Source organism: Garra rufa, chromosome 3, assembly GCF_049309525.1.
Source record: "Garra rufa chromosome 3, GarRuf1.0, whole genome shotgun sequence".
NCBI lineage: Eukaryota > Metazoa > Chordata > Actinopteri > Cypriniformes > Cyprinidae > Garra > Garra rufa.
The window spans coordinates 67,834,055-67,856,927 of NC_133363.1; the positions used below are offsets into that span (position 1 = coordinate 67,834,055).

Consider the following 22,873-nt stretch of genomic DNA (forward strand, 5'->3'; position numbering starts at 1 on the left):
AGAAGGCATTACACGAGTCATATGGGGTTTTATTTCTGTGTCTATTTTAGGTGCTTTCAATAGTTTAAGCAAGTGTTCGCATTGTTCTTTTTTTGGTGTACTTTAAGTACAGATGCCACAATGGTGCACAGCCGTCTGTTGAACAAGATCAGCAAAATTGTCTCTTAAGTTTGACGCAAATTACACTTATCTTAGTGAGTTTTAGAAAGGGGTTTACACAGCAATTCCCTACCTGTCCAACAAAAAATAACTGCCTTGAGCATTGCATTTCTCCGTCAGTAAGTCACTTGAGCTATGATGTTTATGCTAATGTCGTCTTGCTTCAGACCTTTCCAATTTTTTTTTTTGTCAAACAACACCACTGCTAGTGTATTTACAAAGCTGGCAGCATGAGAGAATGAGGATTTTCTTCTGTGTTTAGTGAGATACCCTGGATCACAACATTTCAGCATGGTGAAATGCATTTAAACAGATATTTCACCCAAAAATGAAAATTCTGCCATTAATTACTCACCCTCATGTCATTCCAAATCTGTAAGACCTTTGTTCATCCTAGGAATGCAAATTAAGATGTGTGACCCTGAACCACAAAATCAGTCATAAGGGACATTTTTTTAAATTAAGATTTATGAATCATCTTAAAAGCTGAATAAATATAAGTTGTCTATACTTATATTGTTATAATAGGACAGTATTTGGCTGAGATGCAACTATTTGAAAATCTGGAATCAGAGGATGCAAAAAATCTTTGAAATATTGAGAAAAATCATCTCTAAAGTTGTCCAAATGGAGTTCTTAGCAATGCATATTACTAATCAAAAATTTAGTGTTGATGTATTTATGGTAAGAAATTTACAAAATATCTTCATGGAACATTATCTTTACTCTATCTTAATGATTTTTGGCATTCAAAAATTTATAATTTTGACCCATACAATGTAATTTTGGCTATTGCTAGTAAGGACATTGTTTAATAGTCCATGTGACATCAGTGGTTCAACTAATTTTATAAAGCTGCGTGAATATGCCGTGGTGCTCTCAATAATGGCGGCAGACTTTCCCGGGAGAGAAGAAATCACTGAATAAAGTCATTATTTTTGTTTTCTTTGCACACAAAGTATTCTCATAGCTTCGTAAAATTATGGTTGAACCACTGATGTCACATGGACTGTTTTGAACGACTTTTTTTAAGTTATAAAACTTATTAAACTACCGCCAAACTACAAAAACTCGCTTTGGATTGTATGGAAAACACAACTAGTACTTTAAAATGACTCCTGTTGTGTTCCACGACATGAAGTAAATTGTGGCCGAATTTAAATCTTTTGTTGAACTATTCCTTTAAGTCCTGATGTTTGATGAGGAGGAAAGTCAGCGGCACGTTAACAGCATGAGGAGAGCAGAGCAGGCAGCATTAGGCCACACTAAGCCTTTAAAAAAAAATATAATAAAAAAGAGAAAGGAGCCTGCTGTATAATCCAACTTTTAATCCAGGTAAAAAATGCGCAAAAGCGCAGGCCAGGGATTAGCGGCGCTATAATTTCATCACAATTAAAAAAGACTTTGACTCTCTCTCTGTCTTAAAGGATTTGTCCTCACCCACTCCTCATGTCTGTGCCTCCTGGCTCAGATAAACCTGACTCATTCAAGCATATCTCATTGCCTACTCCTTTTGTTTCTCCTTGTGCCTCGTTTAATCAGTTTTGTTAACTGCTCTTTCACTCGTTCATTTGTCTCTTTGTCTCTACAGCTCTCGTTCTGTCCCTCTGTGCATATCTCTTGTCGTGTTTATTTGCGGTTTTCATAGAACCACTTACAGTCTCCCTATCTCCCAAATGCTGGATTGCCCCATTTTGCCTCTTAAACTGGATATGCAGAAAGGTTTGACTTGGCAATGGAGTTTTTAGGGCTGCAACAACGAATCGATTAAATCGATAAAAATCGATTACTAAAAGAGTTGGCAACGAATTTCATAATCGATTCGTTGTGATGCGCGCCGCAGAGACATTTTATTATTATTATTATTATTATATATATATAAAAAAAAAATTGAGAGCGGACTGGACACACTCGGTCTCTCTCGCGCACTGATGCTAGCAGAGTTCGGCGCCTCATAAGCAGTGTTTCCATCCAAAAATGGCGAGCAGTAGGGATGCGACTGTGAGGAAATTTCCCCACCGGTTAAATGACGTGTGACAACACGGGCAGTACCGGTATCACCGAGGGAAAAGGTTGAGGGATAGTTTTCTCTCGTTTCCACACTTTTCTTCGCTTTTAAAAGCTTGTAAATGTCCGTAAGCATTTTACTTTTACTTTCGAATTAGCGTCAATTCGGCGTCAATTGATTGAATGGACAACAACAAAACAGTAGGACAAGCTCACTTAGCCTATATTAAACATAGAATGATTAATTTCTTAACAAAAATAAATAAATAACTGTTAAATAACTTCCACAAAGTTTAATTGTAAAAAAAATAGGAACCAAATAAATAAGAAACGAATGTTCACATGACTTTTTTTAATGCGCACTGAGGAATTTAATTTGAGAGGCTTCTTGATGGGAAATGCATCATGTACACCACAGCAAGCCGCTGTCTTGACTGATAGTATTTTTATAATTTATTTAGTTAGTTTATTAAAAAAAGTCTATATATTTGGCACAGTTTTTATCCACATTATTTTCACACTTGTCTAGTACAAATATATTGCTGCTCTTCATATTTACAGTGTATACGTTTTTCGTTATTTACCTCAAAAGAAAGGAAGTGAAACAAGACAACATGCCCCGTAGGTAACGTGAGGGCCACGTTGTAACACGACCATATGACAGCTTAAAATGTTATCAAATCGAATGAGAAAAAAAAACAGCAAACTAAAATATTTTGTCAATAAAACACGTGTTAACTTTTTCAAATAAAGTAATGACGTTTTTTTTTTTTTTTTTAATAAAAATCTAATTTTGGAGTTTGACAATGAACACAGCGCAATAATGCTTGGAACGGCCTTGATCGCAACACACAGCTGTACAGTAGTTCAAAACAATGTGGACTAATAGATAAAACACATTTAGACATTTAGAAGAACACTCCCCTCCCTCCACACACAGCTCTCATAGAACACCACACACATAAACCAGCCAAAATGCTTTACATTTCTTGAAATAATAACTTCTGAACATTAAACATTGATTGTCAGCCTTTATTCACCTTTTTTTGTGGTTTCTTATCAAAATCCTTAGAAGTAAATGGTGTAAATTGCATCGCTAATGTCATAGAATAGCATAGTTTAATAACAGCGGGGCATATTGTCACACAGTGTTACAACGTTTCCCATCTGCGCCACTGGAATATAATACAGGTTTTCTGCTGGTTTGCGAAGCATTAATAAACTATCTAAACTGATAAATAACAAATTGGAGATTAAAATAATAGCAGATTTGTCTAATTTTAAATGAATACCAAAAACTGAAATGAAAAGTTTACTTCAGCCAGAAATGTACTTTTACTATGGTAAAATAAATATTCAGCGATATCTTTAAAAGGCTTTTGAATTTTGGCGCTCTTTTTTTCTCTGCATAGTGTTGCTATGGCAACTAGTAAATACAGTAAATTTGGTTATGCTAGCATGTGTGGAAATATTTAAACCACGTGTGTTACAATTAACCCCGTTAGTTTGTGCCCTGCTCTACCCTAAAGCATACATGTGTATGTTTTTTGTGTTAGTCCATTTTTATTTTATTTTATTATTATTATTATTATAACAGCTCAAGGAGCAACATGTTTGTGCACTTTCTAAAGATTTTAGTTCTGTTTTTGAATAAAGATTCATCGATTAATCGAAAAAATAATCGACAGATTAATCGATTATTAAAATAATCATTAGTTGCAGCCCTAGGAGTTTTGTGTATGTGTGTGTTGAATGGGCAGCAGTGTGAATGGGTGCAGTCATGCCTGCAGAAATCAGACTCTGCTGCTGATTAGCGCTTAGTGCTGCAGCGGCCATCCTGCTCTCTGCCCGCCAGGACTTCCTGTTGTCACGGGTCATCTGATAGCAGCGCTCTGACTTTGCATATTGAGTCACGTTAAGCCTGTCTTAAAAGGTCAGCCTATTAAACCGGCAGCTGAGACGCACACATACACGCTCCCCTGTCAGGCTGAGAGAGCAGTCTAGGTCTGTTTATTACTTTTGGATTAGCAGAAGAAGGGGGTGGGGAGAGAAATGGGCTGCTTAGTGCTGACAAAAGCAACACTGAGATTGTTGTAGAGTGTTTGTGAGTGGGGTTTAAGCTGCCGGGATTCCTTTGTGCTGCCTCCAGGAGAGCATGGAGTTCCTTCTGCCTGGAGATCACTTCCTTTGGCCCGGCCACATCCTCCTTTTCATCTGTCTCCCCTTCTCTCTCTGCATGAATAGAGGTTTGTCAGTCAGACCGAGAGTGTGGGCTTGGCACTGAGATCATGCACTGGCAGTGCCACACTCTCTGGCCCAGAGATGGTGCCCGTCTGCCCAGCCGTGCTCACAGAGGGAGCGCCACTCAGCCGCTGCCACTCTCAGTGCATTCTGGGCTATGTGGCTCCAGCTGCTCTTCCTTTCTCCTTTCCTGTCTTTTCTGTTGTGACTTTCTCCTATGGTACCTACATGCAGTTTAAGTTTAGTTGAAATATTCCTTCTCATTTTTTGAAACCACCAAATACAGAAGAGTAAGGACGTAGGATTTGGAGAAGAAAAAAAAAAAAAAAAAAATGTAGTATTTATTATTATTTAAAAAGAAGCTTCAGGTTTGTTGTGCTTTTTTGGAGGGCTTCACAGTTTGTCAATTTTATTATTGCCATTTGCAATCTTAAATTATTGTTGTTGTAATTGACTGTAAAATAATAACAGTTATTTTATTTTACAGAACAACTGAAAAAAAGAAATACTAATATTTATTGCTGTTTTCAATTATTGTTTCAAATATTGACAAAAAAATGTAAGGAACCCTTAAATCTTTTTTTTTTTTTGACAACAGCTGATTCATAAATGCTTTTCATTATAATTGTAAGGAAGATGATTTAGGGCCCTATGAAATGACTTTTATTTTTTCCCCAAATTCTATATATATATATATATATATATATATATATATATATATATATATATATATATATATAGAATTTGGGGAAAAAATAAAAGTCATTTCATAGGGCCCTAAATCATCTTCCTTATATATATATATATATATTATTATTTTTTTTTTTTTAATTTAATGGTTAAATTAAAAAATATATATATTAATCAGAAAGCATTTCTAATTAATGAAGTCATGAAACTTACACAAATTAACAGCAATTTATTAAAAGTTCAAATTACATATTAAAGGAGCTATGAAATGCATTTTTACCAAATACTGTTTTTTTTTTTTTTTTTTTTTTTTAATTTTCTGAATTCCATTTGAATGTAATTTTTTCTGAACTTTAATTTAGACAGGTTGCTGTGAAGGACCTCTGTTTATATATGATGCGATGATAGTTTTTCTAAAAAGAAATGCTAAAATGCTCATGAACTGACTCAGAGCAGTTCTAGAGATTGTTTATATGTTCTTGTACTGATATATTGAGTAAGCAGAGGATGAAAACACTGCAAGCGTTACGGGTGCTTCAGTATGCGTGTAGTAAACAAAACTGCATCTGTGCCATTTATTAATACAGAAACACAACATGCAGGATTCATATTTAAATAGTCTTTTTGCAGGTTAATATTCACAGACGCTATTACATATCGCCTTTTGATTTAAGTGTACTGACCCAGTTTTGATTTTTTTTTTTTTTTTTTTTCCCCAAATTTGGCAAATTCCGTGCTATACAGTCAATTTCGTTTTTATGACTGAATTCCACGATTCCGTCTGCATTTTCCACATTGCTGAAATTATAGTGCCCTAATGATTGGTGTGTGTTGTGTTTTCAAATACACAATATAAGTGATCCAAACTCAAAGCTCATGCAGAGTTTGTGAAGTTCACCATTTACTATGAACATGCCACTTTGAAAGGCTGCTGCTTGCTTGTACACAGGAATCTACACTTCGAAACACATTGCGCATATTTATTTTTAATTCAATCACAGCATGTGCAATTTCATAATCGCCCTAAGCCGTATTGCGATTTCACTTTTATTCCGATTAATCATGTAGCTCTACAGTAAATGCAGCAAGTGGTCTTGGCAGAAAGCCGGGGAGTAAAAGTGGCCTACATAGACTCGCTTTTAAGGCTCACTAGTTGTGGTGAAAGGGTGGCTGTTTGCTATGTTTTAGTTGGGGCAGGCATGTGCAGGAGGGTAGGAAAACAAGCTGTCGTCTGGCTGGTTAACTCTCGGGCGAGGGGCCGTTTATTCTGGTCTGGTGTTTGCGTTTCACTGTGGTGTTCTCTCTTTCCCCCTCTCCATGCCGCAGGGATCGGTTTTCGCTTGACCCTGCTGTCCAGTTTGGTGCATTGGCGGCGTAATGCTTGGTGCAGGTTGCCCAGGGCTGCAAGGTTAGCCCAGAATGTTTGAAGTGTGTTGTGGTCAGGCTGGTTTAGAGGCCTCACTCTTCAGGGATAGTTTGCTCAGCTGTCCCGCCTGCTTTGCTTCATGGGGCCTGGGCTTGCTTGCTTGGCAGGCCCCACGCTCTCTCCTTTTCTCCATGCCAGGGAGTACGGGGTGATCTAACAGGGCCTGGGGCTTAACCCCCTCGCTTCTCTGTGTTTACCTTGTACGAGCGAGGAATTTACACACATGGCTCGCTCAAAGCCGCCGGTGGCCCTGTGTCGCCTCTGATATTTGTATTTGTGCTGCTGAAAGCCCTGGCCATCCTGAGCATAGCTGACTGTCTGCAGCTAATGAGCTCAACCTAAAGTGTCTGTTACATTGTACTGAATTATTGATTAGACACAGAGTGCAAAATGTACATGTTCTATAAATGCAGCATTATTTCAAGGGAACATTAAGTGTGATGAGTTTTATTTGTGATTTGTGCTGATCAACTTTTTTTTTTCATTCTAAACAGAATAATTCAGTATCACCATCAGACAGCCTGAGGGCCAGTGAGAAACACAGAGGCTCATCTGAATACAGTCTGGACCCAAAGAAACGCAGAGTGGAGGAGAAGGACAACATGAGCCGATATGTAAGATTCTGTATATTTTTTTTAAATGGGCATTCATTTTGTCAAAGTGCAGTATTAATTGCTGACAGCTAGCAGTCCAAATTCAAAATATTTCTTTCAAGTGTTGAAATTAGGGATTGTTTATTGTGATTTCCCTACTGTATTGCTTCCTAAAACACCAGTGTGAATGTTTGAATGAGACAATATACAACAAATAAAAGGGTTGAGTTTCCTTTAAAGTTCAGGTAGAAGTCAATTCACTTTTTTCTGACTTAAGTTTTCTTATTTAAGAACATGGGTTGGAACTCTTAATTTTGAACTCTCAAAGTGCATTAGATAGAATAACTTAACATGTACAAAAAATTAATTTAATATACAAAATTTAAATTTTTTCACAATTCTTTTTTTTTTTTTTTAAATATCGCAATAAATATTGTAACGTGGACTTTATATCACAACATTATTGTGAGATTGATATTGTTACAATATTAGTGTTTTTGCTGTTTTTTTGCTGTAAAACACAAACTCTTACTGACCCCAAACTTTTGAATGGAATTGTATATTAAGCTGTCTATGCCATGCTATAAATTTATGATTGTGCTCATACTGCCAACTTTCACAGCCAGCTGTGTTTTAGCCAAATGGTATTTCTCATGTCCATGTTATTTTTAGAAATTCATTATTTTCTTGGATCACACAATTTTATAACTGTTGTTTATACACTACAGGACAGTGATGGCGACAAAAGTGACGATCTGGTCGTGGATGTGTCCAACGAGGTAAAAACTAGTATATCTGTTTTCCGTTTTTGCTTGGAAAACTACTACTCTTTTGTATGTGACTGACATTTCTCTTTCCTGCTGTAGGATCCAGCCACTCCAAGGGTCAGCCCGTCTCACTCTCCTCCAGAGAATGGACTTGATAAGGCCAGAGCACTGAAGAAAGATGCCCCCAACAGCCCGGCTTCTGTGGCCTCCTCTGGGAGCACCCCTTCTTCTAAAGTGAAGGACCACCCACATGTAAGCATTAGGGAATAGAGGATGGGCATTTATGGTGTCAAGTCTCTGCACATTTGCAAAACCCTTTTCCTCTCTGCAGCTTTATAGCTGCAGTGTAAATGTCAGTTTGAAGCGTAACATGAATACATCAGCTACTGTCAGACAAACAGCGGCTTAGCCGCTAGCCTTGGCTAATATCTCAATGCGCTTAGCTAGCCTCAGAGGGGAAGAGGAGAGAAGAGAGAGTGATTAAAGATGAGCGAGAGGATGAGGTCTCAGAAAGGTTCGGTCTGAAGTTCAGCTTTATCCTCCTCAGCTATAATGAGCTGTCAGTGTTTGACTGGATTAGTGCGAGAGAGCTCTCTGGATTTGAGCATTTGTGGTATGTAGCTTTAGCTCTGTTAATTCCATCTCTGTTCCTTCATCTTGCAGAACGACAAGTCCTCCACCCCAGGTTTAAAGTCCAACACCCCCACCCCACGCAACGACGCTCCCACCCCAGGTACCAGCAACACCCCTGGGCTCAGGCCCATACCCGGAAAACCACCTGGCATGGAAGCACTGAGTAAGTAGCAAATATGCATGTTACATAGCTGTCCATTCATCAAGCATTCACATTCACAGCCAAACCTGTAAGTGTGAGTATGCGTTTATGAACTTTGGCTTTTCTTCTCTTCCTAATTCTCAGCGGCACCTGCCCTACGCACACCATTGTCGATTGCGGCGCCATATGGGGCTCCGTTCGCCATGATGGGTCACCACCCAGAGATGAATGGCTCCTTGACCAGTCCAGGTGTTTACCCTGGCCTACACATCTCCCCTCAGATGAGTGCCGCAGCCGCTGCCGCCTATGGACGCTCGCCTATGGTTAGACTTATTGTCTTTTTCTTTAATTACATGTACATTCTTAAAGATTTGCAGAAGCTTGTTGTCCTGTTCCAGTTTTCTTACTCCGTCTCACACACCTCCTGTTCCGTTAATATGGAATGGCCTTCAGCAGCTCTTTTACATAACTTGGAGGCAAACTTCGCATGCATACGCTGTTAGGATAGCTTTCCGGTTAAATATTACCTTTTGCATTTGTACTGCGATTGTTCTGCATCTCTGTGTTTGTGCTGATGGCATGGGAAGTAACACAGTTGTCTGGGGGGTCTGTAATAAAGCCTTGAGGGGAGAGATAAAGCGTGAACAAAAGCTTAACTAGAATATTAACAATATATTAAAATATGAAATAGAGCTGATATAAGGGAAAAAATCTGAATATCAAGTCAGTGTCTGTTTGTGTTGCAGCATATGTATTTTTCACATTTTACTCTTTCATGCTAAAATGTATGTGTTGCAGGCGGGCTTTGATCCTCATCCCCACATGCGTGCCCCCGGTCTGCCAGCAAGTCTGACCTCCATACCTGGAGGAAAACCGTAAGTGTTATTGAACCTGAACTATGTATAACACATTACTGTTAGAGTTTATTTTTAAATTCATAATTTAATTCAACAAGGTTGCATTAAATTGATCAAAGTGACATTATAGTGTTGGAAAAGATTTAAACTAAATGCTGTTCTTTTGAACTTTCTATTGGTTAAATAATCACATAAAAAAACACTGTGACATTGATAATAGGCAATGTTTCTTGAGGATTATTAAGGATTATTTGTTATGGTTATTGATCATTCTTACTCTTATCTCATTCATTTATGTTCTGATAAACAGGGCCTACTCCTTTCACGTCAGTGCGGATGGACAGATGCAACCAGTACCTTTTCCTCCAGATGCTCTGATTGGTCCAGGCATTCCCCGTCACGCCCGTCAGATAAACACACTCAGCCATGGTGAGGTGGTGTGTGCCGTAACCATCAGCAACCCCACGCGGCACGTCTATACCGGCGGCAAAGGCTGCGTGAAGATCTGGGACATCAGTCAGCCCGGCAGCAAGAGCCCCGTCTCGCAACTCGACTGTCTGGTAAAAATTTATGTCTAATCAATCCACACAAATTACCAGAATTACCTTTTATGAAATACCATCCACTCTTTTTAAACCATTTTTTAAACATTTCTATTTTTAATCTTTATCCTCCCTTTAATCCCCTTGCTAAATAAAGAACCCATCTTTGGGCTATGTGTAGTTATTCCAGGGGAAAATACCAGGATGGATCTCCATTATCCCCCTCAATCTGTGTAACTTGCTTTTTTTGTGTGTGTGCATGTACCTGTGCCTGCTCCATAGTGCAGAAAGCGGTGTATTTGATGAGCTGTTCGGCCATTATAAAGTGATTTAATTTGTCTGAAAGCCTGGACTTATTGATCTCCCTCAGGAACAGATCTAGAACTCTCCTGCTAATTTGAAAATGTGCTTCATCCTGGTGCTGCAACTAAAAACCCTTAAAAGCTTTTCCCTACCCACTTACCATTCTGTGCCCTCTTATCGGCCGCCTCTCCTCCTCGATTAACCTTCATAAACACAGGTTAGACAGGATTTAGAGAGCCAGAGCAAATAACAGGGAGCTGAATGGCTGCTTTTCAGCCCTGCCATTTTGATTGGTTCACCTCTTCAGCCTGATTATTAAGGGCTAGAGAGGGATATTTGTACATATTCTTATAAAATACAAAAAATTGTTTTGTACACTTTTTTTTTTTTTTTTCTTTCCTTTTCCTCTTTCAAAATCCTCTTTTAATGCAGAATTTAAAAAATGTCCATCTCTCAACATGTGTTCCCCGCTTCTCTCTCTCTCTCTCTCTCTTCAGAACAGGGATAACTATATCCGTTCCTGTAAGCTGCTTCCGGATGGCCGTACTTTGATCGTTGGAGGGGAAGCCAGCACTCTGACCATATGGGATTTGGCCTCTCAGACTCCCCGTATCAAAGCCGAGCTCACCTCTTCTGCTCCGGCCTGCTATGCGCTGGCGATCAGCCCTGACGCCAAGGTCTGCTTCTCCTGCTGCAGTGATGGAAACATTGCTGTCTGGGATCTTCATAACCAAACCCTTGTCAGGTAGGAAGCGTGCCAGGGAATGCTGCATGAAATAAGGTCTCTTTGTGGATAGGGATGGGGCCGATCCGATCCAGTATCGGTATCGGGTTCCGATACCAGCTTAATTAATGGATCGGAAATTTCCGATCCAACCTAGAGAAATTTCCGATCCAGAGTTATGTCTACGTACAGTGCTGTCTGCTGAAATGACTTCACAAGTGATCCCGGGCTAGGTGACGTGTCTGTGCTCCAATAAGACACTGAGAGAGATGAGATGCCTCCTTTCAGGAAATCTTCAGTTTGCAGGTAGCAGTTTAGCATTGAGCGTCATACATGTCCGCTGTGTGGAAATACTTTACGGTCGGAAACGCCGCAAAGACAGCAACGTGCAATGTTTGCAAAGCCGTTGTTCCGAGAGGTGGCACCTCGTGGATTTATTTAGTAGATTAACTGTTAAATATTACCCATCATAGAGTAAAAGTTTATTATTTGTAGACTTCGTGCGTGTTATTTTCTGTTTTTAACGTTGCCGCACACACCTGAAGCGAGCACGCGCACAGAGAGAGAGAGAGAGAGAGAGAGAGAGAGAGAGAGACGTGATTCAAACTGCGCGATTCACAGACTGATTACTCTTTAACGTCTCTTGAACAGAAACATTCATACAAAGTTATGTTTAAATACCCGTTGTTTTATTCTGGTAACAGCGTCGGTTATGTCTTCAGTGAACCGAAACAGCTGAGAAGGAGATGCGTGCCAGTATTACGTGCGTTAGGCCTTAAAGAGACAGCATCCTATAAATACCTGCAGTGAGAAGCACTAGTTATTTATCAATTAATTATTAAATTTCTGCACCTGAATACTAGTATTATTGATTTTATTAGTAACTTTATGTTGTATTCATCTACACTTGTCATTTGTGTTAGTGTTCTTGTTCTGTTACTTATTATATTAGTTCAGCTAGTTTTTGCTGTGGATTAGAAGTACTTAAAGTAAGCATTCAGTAATTAATAAACAACAAACTTTTTTTGTTTTGTTTGTTTTTTTGCTGATCCGAAAAGTGCACTTATTGCACTTTTATTCAAAATGTTTAACATTTGAAAACCTTATTTTGTTGCTGCTACACAAGCAAGAATTTACTGAATTTATGTTGATCAGATGCACATTGTTCTATTTATAGTGTGAATATTTATTTTTTATTTCAAATATTTGAAAACCTTTATGTTTTATGCAACAAGAGTGTATATTGCACTAGTATCTAGTAACCCTGTCTTGAAATTTAAATATCAATTTAAACCCTTAAAGTTGCATATTTGTTTTCAGGATGGGATTTCTGCCATTTTCTAACCTCATACTTACCTCAAGTTGCTTTTTGGGAGATACTTAGACTTGCTTGTAGAGAAGTTTGTTACAGCCACATAAAATCAACAATAATGATAATAGTCATAGTGATATAAAAGCAAATAGAGCTCTGGTATCGGAATAGTATCGGTATCGGCAGATATCCAAATTCAGGTATCGGAATCGGATCGGAAGTGAAAAAATGTGGATCGGTGCATCCCTATTTGTGGATGGAGATGTATACACTGTTCTATTGCATTAAATGATAATGTGTATTTTTCTTGTCCATGTATATAGGCAGTTCCAGGGCCACACAGATGGTGCAAGTTGTATAGATATTTCCCATGATGGCACCAAACTCTGGACAGGTGGACTGGACAACACAGTACGGTCCTGGGACCTGAGAGAGGGACGGCAGCTTCAGCAACATGACTTTACTTCACAGGTAAACAATACACACAAAATCTTACCAACCCTAAACCTTTGAATGGTAATAGTTTTAAAAGAAATCTACTACGCTCACCAAGGCAGCATTTATCAAAAATATATTGAATTTATTTTAAAATGTAATTTATTCCTGTGGTGACAGGTGAGTTTTAAGTAGCCATTACTCAAGTCTTCAGTGTCACATGATCCTTCAACAATTATTCTAATATGCTGATTTGGTTCTCACATAATAATGTAGATATGCTAAACCTTTCCGAGTAAGTGTTAATTTTGAGAATTAAAAAATTCAAAATTGAACACTAGTGTATTTGTGTATATCTATGTGTATGCAATGCATTGTACCACAACATTTAAACAATTTGGTGCAACAAATTTAAAATATTGAGTAAATCACCTTTAAAGTTGTCCAAATGAAGTTTTTAGCAATGCATATTACTAATCAAAAATTAAGTTTTGATATATTTACGGTAGGAAATTTACAAAGTATCTTTATGGAACATGATATTTACTTAAAGGTTGTATCAGCGATTTCTAGCCTAAAACATAGTGTCAATTTCAGCTGACCTTTCTTCACGATCCGCTCGCTGCCTGCCCCATAAATTGTCTGAAAAAAACACGTCTCTCTGGTCAGCCTAGGGTCCGAGATATGCCAAAAAAACAATCGGCACTACCAACCTTTCCACACATAAACAGTGTTCCAACCAATCAGCGTCAGGGGTGTGGTGTTGTGGACTTTCCTACTGGTGCTGGGATGTGAGGGAGGCGGAGCGAAAGTCCACAACACCAAACCCCTGACGCTGATTGGTTGGAACACTGTTTATGTGTGGAAAGGTTGGTAGTGCCGATTGTTTTTTTTGGCATATCTCGGACCCTAGGCTGACCAGAGAGACACGTTTTTTTTCACAGACAATTTATGGGGCAAGCAGCGAGCGGCTCGTGATGAAAGGTCAGCTGAATTTGACGCTTTATGTTTCAGGCTAGAAATCGCTGATACAACCTTTAATATCCTAATGATTTTTGGCATTAAAGAAAATTTTTGACCCATAATATGTATTTTTAGCTATTGCTACAAATATTCCTGTGTTACTTATGACTGGTTTAGTGGTTCAGGGTCACACATTAAATATCCAAACCATTGTTTATCCATAAATAGTCTATATGCTTTTAGATCAGTGTGTGATGGGCTTTGTGTTTTGTGCTCTGATACAGATCTTCTCTTTGGGCTACTGTCCGACGGGCGAGTGGCTTGCTGTGGGTATGGAAAGCAGTAACGTGGAGGTGCTTCATCACACCAAGCCTGACAAGTACCAGCTGCACCTGCATGAGAGCTGTGTCCTCTCCCTCAAATTTGCCTACTGTGGTAAGACACTGTTATTTCACCTTATATGTAGCACATCTTGCACCTGAGAATAAATGGAATTTAAAAAAAAATAGACTTGCTGTAAAATATGTCTGAGACATGACATGGGAAAACAATTGCACAGAGTTCTTCAGCCTTACTTTTGTATTCAGTGGTGTTTTTCCATTTTAGCGGGGCAAGGTTGCACTTTGTACCACCTCCAGTGCGCTCGCTCTCTCTCTTTTTCTCTTAATGGCCCACTCTACTTCCAAATAAGTCAAGCTGTAGTGAATCAAGTCATTTAGATCAACCTTGACTCTGTACCCATTAGTGCATGTGTGTTTGTTCCATTTCCTAAAGGTAAATGGTTTGTGAGCACTGGGAAGGACAATCTCTTGAATGCCTGGAGGACTCCCTATGGTGCCAGCATTTTCCAGGTATGTCAATCAATACCTCATTCCCTCCCCCTTGCTACAGTTTGTAATACAGTTTTTGTGATTTGTATTGTAAGATTCATAGATTCTCTCACTTCAGGCTTTCTTTGGGACCTTTATCCTTGTTGTAAATGGGGCCTTTAGGGGATAGCTTTTATTTTTGCTGTACAAAAAATTGTCCATTACAATGCTTAAAATGGCATCTTTGTTGACAAACATTTTGCGAGTTTAATGGTCTAGCAAGTTTGAGGAAACAAGGTTGCCATTTTTGAGCCATTCTGAATGGCCTTGTCAAAATAATGGACATCATAAAATACAGACAATCAGTAGTGTCAGTGGAACAGCTACAGATTTCAAACTTTTTTTTATTTCTTTATTAAACCAAAATTTTAAACTATTAAAAATTGTTTTAAAAAAATATGCAAATATATAATAAAATGTTTAAAATAAATCGCTACTCTACTCTGGGTTTGTCATATTTCTTGCTGTTTACTATTGAGAGTTTGCTCCGCAATATTTGTGCTTGTTTTTTTTTTGGAGAAAAGTTAAATAAAAGCTTTACTGGAACATTATTTCAATTGTACACAACTGTTCAAAGGTTTGTAATCAGTAAGACTTGTAATGTTATTTTTATTATTATTTTTTTAAGTCTCTTATGCTCATCAAGGCTGTATTTATTTGATCAAAAATACAGGGAAAAAAGTGATATTGTGTAATAAGTGATCCTGGACCACAAAACTAGTCATAATGGCATTTTTTTTTTAATTGAGATGAATCTAAAAGGTGATTAAATAAGCCATTGATATATGGTTTGTTAGGATAGGACAGTATTTTGCCGGGATAAAACTGTTTGAAAATCTGGAATCTGAGGGTGCAAAAAAATCAAAATGATGAGAGAAGCCCCTTTTAAGTTGTCCAAATCAAGCTCTTAGCAATGCATATTACTAATCAAAAATTAAGTTTTGGTATATTTACGCTAGGAAATTTACCAAATATATTCATGGAACATACATGATCTTTACTTAATATCCTAATGATTTTTGGCATAAAAATTTGACCCATATAATGTATTTTTGGCTATTGGTACAAATATACCGCGCTACTTAAGACTGTTCTTGTGGTCCAGGGTCACATACAATTTATTCCTGTGATGCAAAATTTGTCTTAAGTGTCATATAATCCTTTTGAAGTCATTCTGATATGCTGATTTATTATTAGAATTATCAATGTTGGCAACAGTTGTGCTGCTTGCTGTATAAAAGTATTAATTTCTTTCAAAACAAAAATGTACTGAAACCAAACTTTTGAATGGTGGTATACATTACAAAAGATTTCTATTTTTAATAAATGCTATTATTTTTAATTTATTATTATTATTATTATTATTATTATTTTTAATCAAATAATCCTAAAAAAAAATAAGCAGCGCAACGGTTTCCAGCACTGATAATAAATCAGCATATTAGAATTATTAAGGATCATGTGACACTGAATACAATGTTATTGTACTGAAAATTCAGCTTTGATCACAGGAATAAATTATATTTTAATGTATTAAAATATAATTTTGTTCAAATAAACACAGCCTTGATGAGCATAATAAACTTCTTTAAAAAAAAAACATTAAAAATCCCAAACTTTTGAACGGCAGTGTATTTAAAATGATTCTCAATCCTACTATTGCGACATCCAGGCAATATTCCCTGAATTAAATAATTTAAAATGTCTTGGCAATCCCCTTCACACTCTTGCATTCACCATCTGTCACTTTTCACAAAAAAATAGTGATTTTGATCGTCCTCCTGAAGTTCCACACATTTCCTCTTTCTTTCAGTCTGACTGCTGTCATGATAATCTGTTATGATAATCTATTAACACAAGAGGAATTCTTGGGAGCGTTTAATTAGATGATGGCCGTTAAATTGAGCGACTTAAGACTTCCTGCCTCTGGCAAAAATCACACACATACGTTGCCAGTTGTCTACACACCTATTTGCTTCTCAGAGTGGCTTTAATGCTTCGGTTAATATTTAGAAGGGAGTGATGTTGACATGCTGCTCTGTGGTTTATGATGTCACCGAGTCTCTGTTTGATTATGTCAGCTAATCGTTTTCCTGCTTTCCTCCCTCCACAGTCAAAGGAGTCGTCCTCCGTCCTGAGCTGTGACATCTCGGCTGATGATAAGTACATTGTGACGGGATCCGGAGACAAGAAGGCCACTGTGTATGAAGTGATCTACTAAATCCACTGCTTCGTGAGATCTAAAGACCTATGTTTGCAGCTTCTCTTTGGGCCTGATATTTAATGGATTCAAGGGATCACTCCTCCACCTTTTCCTCCTTTAATAGTAGGAACCCAGGTTAGGAACTGGTTGGTCCGTTGGGATGGGTTCCCAGATGTTTTTATTTTTAACCTACCTGGATTCTTACAGCAGTGGAGCGGTCCTCTTCGGATCCGAACGGAAACGTGTTAAACTGTCCCAAGGACTTCCTGACGGCACTAATGTAGTAAATATTGTCTTGCCTTTGCTTTCGGTCTGCTCATGGGATTGTGTGTGCCTATTCCTTCCATAGTATTTCCCCCCCCCGCCTTCTTTCCTTCCTTTTGACGAAAAGTGAACGATCTGTGATGTTATATGAAGCAGTGCTTCAATTTTAGCCTCCTGCTCCCTGGACAATTTGTTAAAAAGTGTATATATGGAGTAATAAAGACGTTTTATAAATATATATAATTATATATTTCCATGTCCTGATATACTTGTGATGGGTTTCTTTGTCCTCATGTCCTTAATGCTTGATGAATGTAGATTAGGACACACTTTTTAATTTCGATTTTGTAAGCACACTCTCTGGGCTAGCCATTTGCTAAAAGGCTCACGTGGAAAACCCCTTCCTGTTCCAGAATAATCTTAGTAATTCTTTTTCGCTTTTTGAGCCTACGTGCTGTTCGTGGAAAATGGGATCAGACTGGAATCCTGCGGAAGTCGGAATGCGACGGAAACAGCCCAGAGGAGATGTTTGTAAATTGACAGCGATATTAAACTTGGAGAATGACTAACTGTACTACTTTTCTGTGCCCTTTGCATTGTGTGGCGTCTTGTTGGAAAGAGGAATTCGGATAGCGAAGTGTGATTGTAACATGCTGACTCTGCGTGGATCACACATTGCAATGAGTAACTTGCCAACTGATCCCATAAGCAGCCCCACTGTAGTTCGCTGTTGTTGAAACGGGATGTGACTCACCCCAAGTGATTGACAGCTTACTTCTGCTGTAGAGCCCCACCTTAATGAGCCTGCAGCCCTGTTTTCACTCACAGATTGATGTAAACCACTTTCTATGTGAGTGATTGGAGTCAATTGGGGATTCGCTTCTGTACAAGTTGAGCCAGTTTTCTAATGAATATATTCATTGCCTGCACTGACTTTGGTGGAAGCTCTGTGTGAAAGTGTGCGCGCATGAGAAAGAGAGAGAGAAGAGAGAATGGCTCTTTTAAAACCTGATCCTGGCTAACCCTTTTTGTGTAAATGTGGACTGTTTTAACTGTGGGAACTGGCGTCTGCTTCATGGGGCCACAGCAGAACCGGTCACGGCAAACTCCGTCTTTAGTACAATACAGAACCTGACCCGCCTGCCTTTCACAACCTCTCAACTTCACACCAAAGTATGTAGCAAACTGTGTCAGCACTGATCATGTACAGTTGTTAATAATTCAATAAACTTTTTTTTTGTAAAGTGTGTCATGATGTTGGTTTAATTGAGAGCATCGTTGTGGGATTTGAGTCACAAGCTTGTTGTCATGTTCACCCCATATGTCTTAAGTATGGAGACTAATGACAGAGGCCAGGAATGCTGGGTATGTTATCTGGATGTTCCAACGTGGTGTCAAGCTGCTGAAAGGCTGACTGAAGACTTGAGACATGAAGTTGTGTGTGTGTGTGTGTGTGTGTGTAAAAGAGACATAGTTTCTGCTGCCTCAGCTATCTGTTGTAACCACAGACCCAGCTGACTCAAATATGCCCTGCGGTCCCCCAACCACAGCTGGTGACACACACAACACGCCCTTTTGATTTGCTCACCTCAGGTGGATTATCGGCCAGGAAGTGTTTGTCAATTGATTTATTCTGGTGGTTCTGGAGTGATTTCAGGAAATGTCTGTCTTTCACCTTCTCCTGCATTCTGCTTCTCTAGAATTTTCTAAAATGACTGTAACTTGGAGAAATTAAACTTTCTCACACTTCCTCTGCCCATGAACTTTGCTAGTAATGTCTGCCCACAATAGCACTTCAGTAAATGTGTTATTTAAACATTTTTTTAAAAGAGATTCTACTTGGCGCTGATGGGTGCTTTTTTTATTTTTTTTATATTTTTTTTTAAAGTGAGACCTTTAAAGAGTGAACTGATGCTTTTGCTTTTGGCCTTGAACCTACTTTGTACTGTCAAAGGTATGAGGAAAACATGTTTAATTTGATGCTTATTTTGATTTTGAGAAAAGGACTGGTATTGGAGACTGAGAAGCCCAGATAAAATCTGTGGACTTTTTAATGCATTGTCTAGACTGATTTTAGGTGACATTTAAAGGTGGTTTAAAAATGTGTCAAACTGTGCATGCCTATTGCCAGCTGGAAAACATTAGGCAGAATATATATTACATTAACTTGGAAGTATCAAAGGATTAGTTCACTTCCAGATCCATTTCCTGATCATTTGCTCACCCCCATTTCATCCAAGATGTTCATTTCTTTCTCTCTTCAGTCAAAAAGAAATGACGGTTTTTAAAGAAAACATTGTAGGATTTTTTTCCATGTAGTGGACTTCTATGGGGATCAAGCAGTTGAAGGTCCAAATTGCAGCATCAAAAGGTCTACGGGATCCCAGCCGTGGAATATAAGGGTCCTATCTAGCGAGGGGAAAAAAAAAAAAAAATATATATATATATATATATATACACATACACACACCAGTGATTACCAGGGTTCAAGTGTTTTAAGGCATTTAAGCACATAGACATTATGTAGCAAGTCTTTTTTTTTTTTGCGAATACAGGTAATTTACCATAGAAATATTATGTTTTGTTTATGACTGTTATAGTGCCAGCTGTGGTCCGATCTCCTTAAAACTTTGCATGCTTGTTTCGAATCACCTGTCGCACATGCTCAGCAGGTTTCGTGACGTTTTGAGTTTTCCTTTAGGCTTTATAGGATTTTGGGTAAATTTTGGGCCCCTTTTCTAAATGACCCCGTTAGAGCTTCCCAAAGGGTAAATTTCAACATTTCTTTTTATAATTATTGACCTAGAGAGTCCAGAGAATTGTACTGCAGTGTTTTTTCCAGATTAAGCAAAAAACCTAGGACTAGTTCACAAAAGTAGGTTTTTCACATCTTCTCAATCATTTAACAAATAATTTGACTGACAGCAGTGGTTATAGAGGCAAAGTTGTCCGGAATGAGGAGTTCTATCGTATGATATGAATATTGTGTGTATGTGTGTTTATGCCCTTGAAAAACGTGATATTGCTTTGCTGATTTCTTCCAAATTTCTCACAGACCTTTGAGGCTGTGAGTCAAATATTCCCACCAAGTTTCATTCCAATCGGCCTCCATTAACCATGTCTAATAGGTGCTCAAACTTCGTCGGCCAATAGCGGCCAATATTTTTTGAGATATGCAAATGTGCTTATAGACCAGGGGTGCCCAACCCTGTTCCTGGACATCTACTATCCTACAAAGTTATATTATACAAAGTTCAGCTCCAACCCTAATCAAACACACCTGAACCAGCTAATCTCTTAGGTAGCACTTGATAATTACAGACAGTTAAGTTGGAGCAGGGCTGGAACTAATATCTGCAGGTAGGTAGTTTTCCGGGAACAGGGTTGGGCACTCCTGTTATAGACACTTGTGGCACTTTGGACCAAGACCACGCTCAGCGATTTTCGTTGATGGGTCAAATTGTTTCATTGGTATAGCCATATTTATTTTGCTTCCCTCTTATAGCACCATCAAGTGGAGTCCAGAGAATTGTACTGCAGTGTTTTTTCCGGATTGAGCGAAAGACCTAGGACTAGTTTGCAAAAGTAGTTTTTTTTACATTTTCTCAATCATTTAACAAACGATTTTATTGACAGCATTGGTTCTAGAGGCAAAGTTGTCCGGAATGAGGAATTCTATCGTATGATAGAACGTCAGAAGTTAGACTTTTTATTGATGATTATTGATATTCGCTCTCCAGAGAATCTTTCTGCACTGCTTTGCTTCCAATTGGGTGAAAAAAAAATCTAGGACTAGTTCGCAAAGTAGGTTTACCAAGAAATCCAAAATACCTGAAAGTTTTGCTCATGATTGAATCTGTGAATCTGTGACACTTGGGCCTGCAACTGACAGTTTAGGAGTTATGACCAATCTCATACTTTTGATTGCAGTTGCGCCTCCGTCAGGCCGACTGCGGTGAGCCTTGGCAACGTTATCGGCGGTGTGAGTACTACCATCCCTCCAAGTTTTAAGTCTCTACGACTTACGGTTTGGTTTGCACAATCAGTTTTGTGTGGAGATTGCTGATCCGTGACCATTCTAACAATTACAATGCGGTTTCAGTGCTATGTACTTGAACCCCCCCCCAAAATTTTATACTTTTTAACCACAAATGCTTGTCTTGAATTAGCTCTGTGATGCATGTCCATGACTTCACTATTTACGTAATCGATCTAATGCAATATGAGCATTTGTGGTTAAAAAGTATAGAATTTATTTTGTAGTAAATGACTTATTATTTCACCAGATAAGACCTGTATTTCTCAACTGGGATCATGTGGAGCCCTTTGAAGCGGCATTGAAATGGCAATTTGCACCTTCAACCCATTGATCCCCATTGAAGTCCACTATATGGAGAAACATCCTGGAATGTTTTTCTCCAAAACATTGATTTCTTTACAACTGAAGAAAGAAAAATCTTGGACGACATGGGGGTGAGTAAATTATCAGGAAATATTTGTTCCGGTAGTGAACTAATCCTTTAAAGTTTGCTTTAAATCTGTGAAAATGTGTAGTGCATTCTAAGGTCACCTATCCTTACACCTATTGGTCTCTCACAGACAGCTTTGAACTATTTCACATTAGCATGAGTCCAGTCTGTACTGCTAATGTGGGCACTCCTGTCTAAATACACCTGGATGATGAACTTCATGCTGTTGGCAAAGGAGTGTCAGCAGTAGATCTCATGATTCAGCTCTGGACTGATGTACCAGCCTGTTAAATGAGTGGCTGGCTTTGTACATTAAGGAAGTAGATAGATCAAATGAGCGTTATTGATTTTCACTAATCTCTGCAGATTTCATTTGTCTCCGGCAGATGATGACGAACTGACCCACTCTTTTTCCTTGTTTGGCAAGTCAGGCATCTGCATTATCCTCCCTGTCCAAAAGCCCTTTTAGAATCTCAAACCCAGAGCTAATTCAGTTCCCGCGAATGCTGTTTAAACTCTGACGGAGTGCCTTTTAGCATTTGTGAAGCCAGTTCTTTTTTTCTCTCTCTCCTTTGGTTGCTTTCTGTTTTCTCCTTCGGTCTCTCTGAAGCTTACCTTTCTTAGCTGGCAGCCTTGAGTTTGATGTTCTCCTCAGAAAGAGTGCTGAGAGGATGAAGGAGAGAGAGAGATACACTCCAAATCCCAACATACTGATTTTCCTGCAGGCTCTCGTTCTGCTCTCGCTCGCTCTCATCTCTTTCATTTCTGTTGCTCTGTGAAAAAGCTGTACATAGACAAGGTGTGTTTTTATTTTGTCCTTTTCTTTTTGTTTCTTCCTAGTTTCACTCTTAATAAGGGAGCAGCTGAATAGGTGGAGATTAAAGGGCTATCCTGCTGAGTGGCACCGCTGAAGAGAGAGAGAGAGAGAGAGCGAAGAGGCCCTATCGAGAGAGGGAGATAGAGAAGGGCTTCTCTATGAGAGCGACCAGCGATTTGATACAATCCTCCACTCTTTTCTCTCCTCTGAAGAGCTTTCATCAGGCCTGCACACAAGTGCCCTCTCCACTCAGGCCTCAAATTAGTCTAGGCTTACTGAGCCAGATGAAACAGTAACCTCACTCATCCTCCGCTGCCGTCTCTCTCCTCCTGCGTGATGAGCGTGCTCAGGAATCTTTCCTGTGGCTCTTGAGGAGACTCCTACTGAACTGGAGGAGAAGTCGGTGTGAGAAGATTAGTTTCATCCGTCTGATTAGACACCGAGTGGGCAGTTGGGT

At 38.7% G+C, this 22,873-nt stretch overlaps 1 protein-coding gene across 1 annotated transcript in view; it reads left to right on the top strand.

Annotated features, from left to right (window-relative positions):
• The window catches only part of LOC141331478 (transducin-like enhancer protein 3-B), a 36,222-nt gene extending 17,845 nt beyond the window's left edge, over positions 1-18,377 (top strand). The window contains exons 10-21 of the mRNA XM_073836541.1: positions 7,018-7,137; positions 7,845-7,895; positions 7,983-8,135; positions 8,547-8,679; positions 8,803-8,981; positions 9,457-9,533; positions 9,826-10,075; positions 10,858-11,105; positions 12,720-12,867; positions 14,079-14,229; positions 14,569-14,645; positions 16,777-18,377. Coding sequence (XP_073692642.1) covers positions 7,018-7,137; positions 7,845-7,895; positions 7,983-8,135; positions 8,547-8,679; positions 8,803-8,981; positions 9,457-9,533; positions 9,826-10,075; positions 10,858-11,105; positions 12,720-12,867; positions 14,079-14,229; positions 14,569-14,645; positions 16,777-16,884 — 1,695 coding nt within the window. The 3' untranslated portion in view covers positions 16,885-18,377. The remainder of the gene's footprint in view (positions 1-7,017; positions 7,138-7,844; positions 7,896-7,982; positions 8,136-8,546; positions 8,680-8,802; positions 8,982-9,456; positions 9,534-9,825; positions 10,076-10,857; positions 11,106-12,719; positions 12,868-14,078; positions 14,230-14,568; positions 14,646-16,776) is intronic.
• Positions 18,378-22,873: the final 4,496 nt, after the last annotated feature.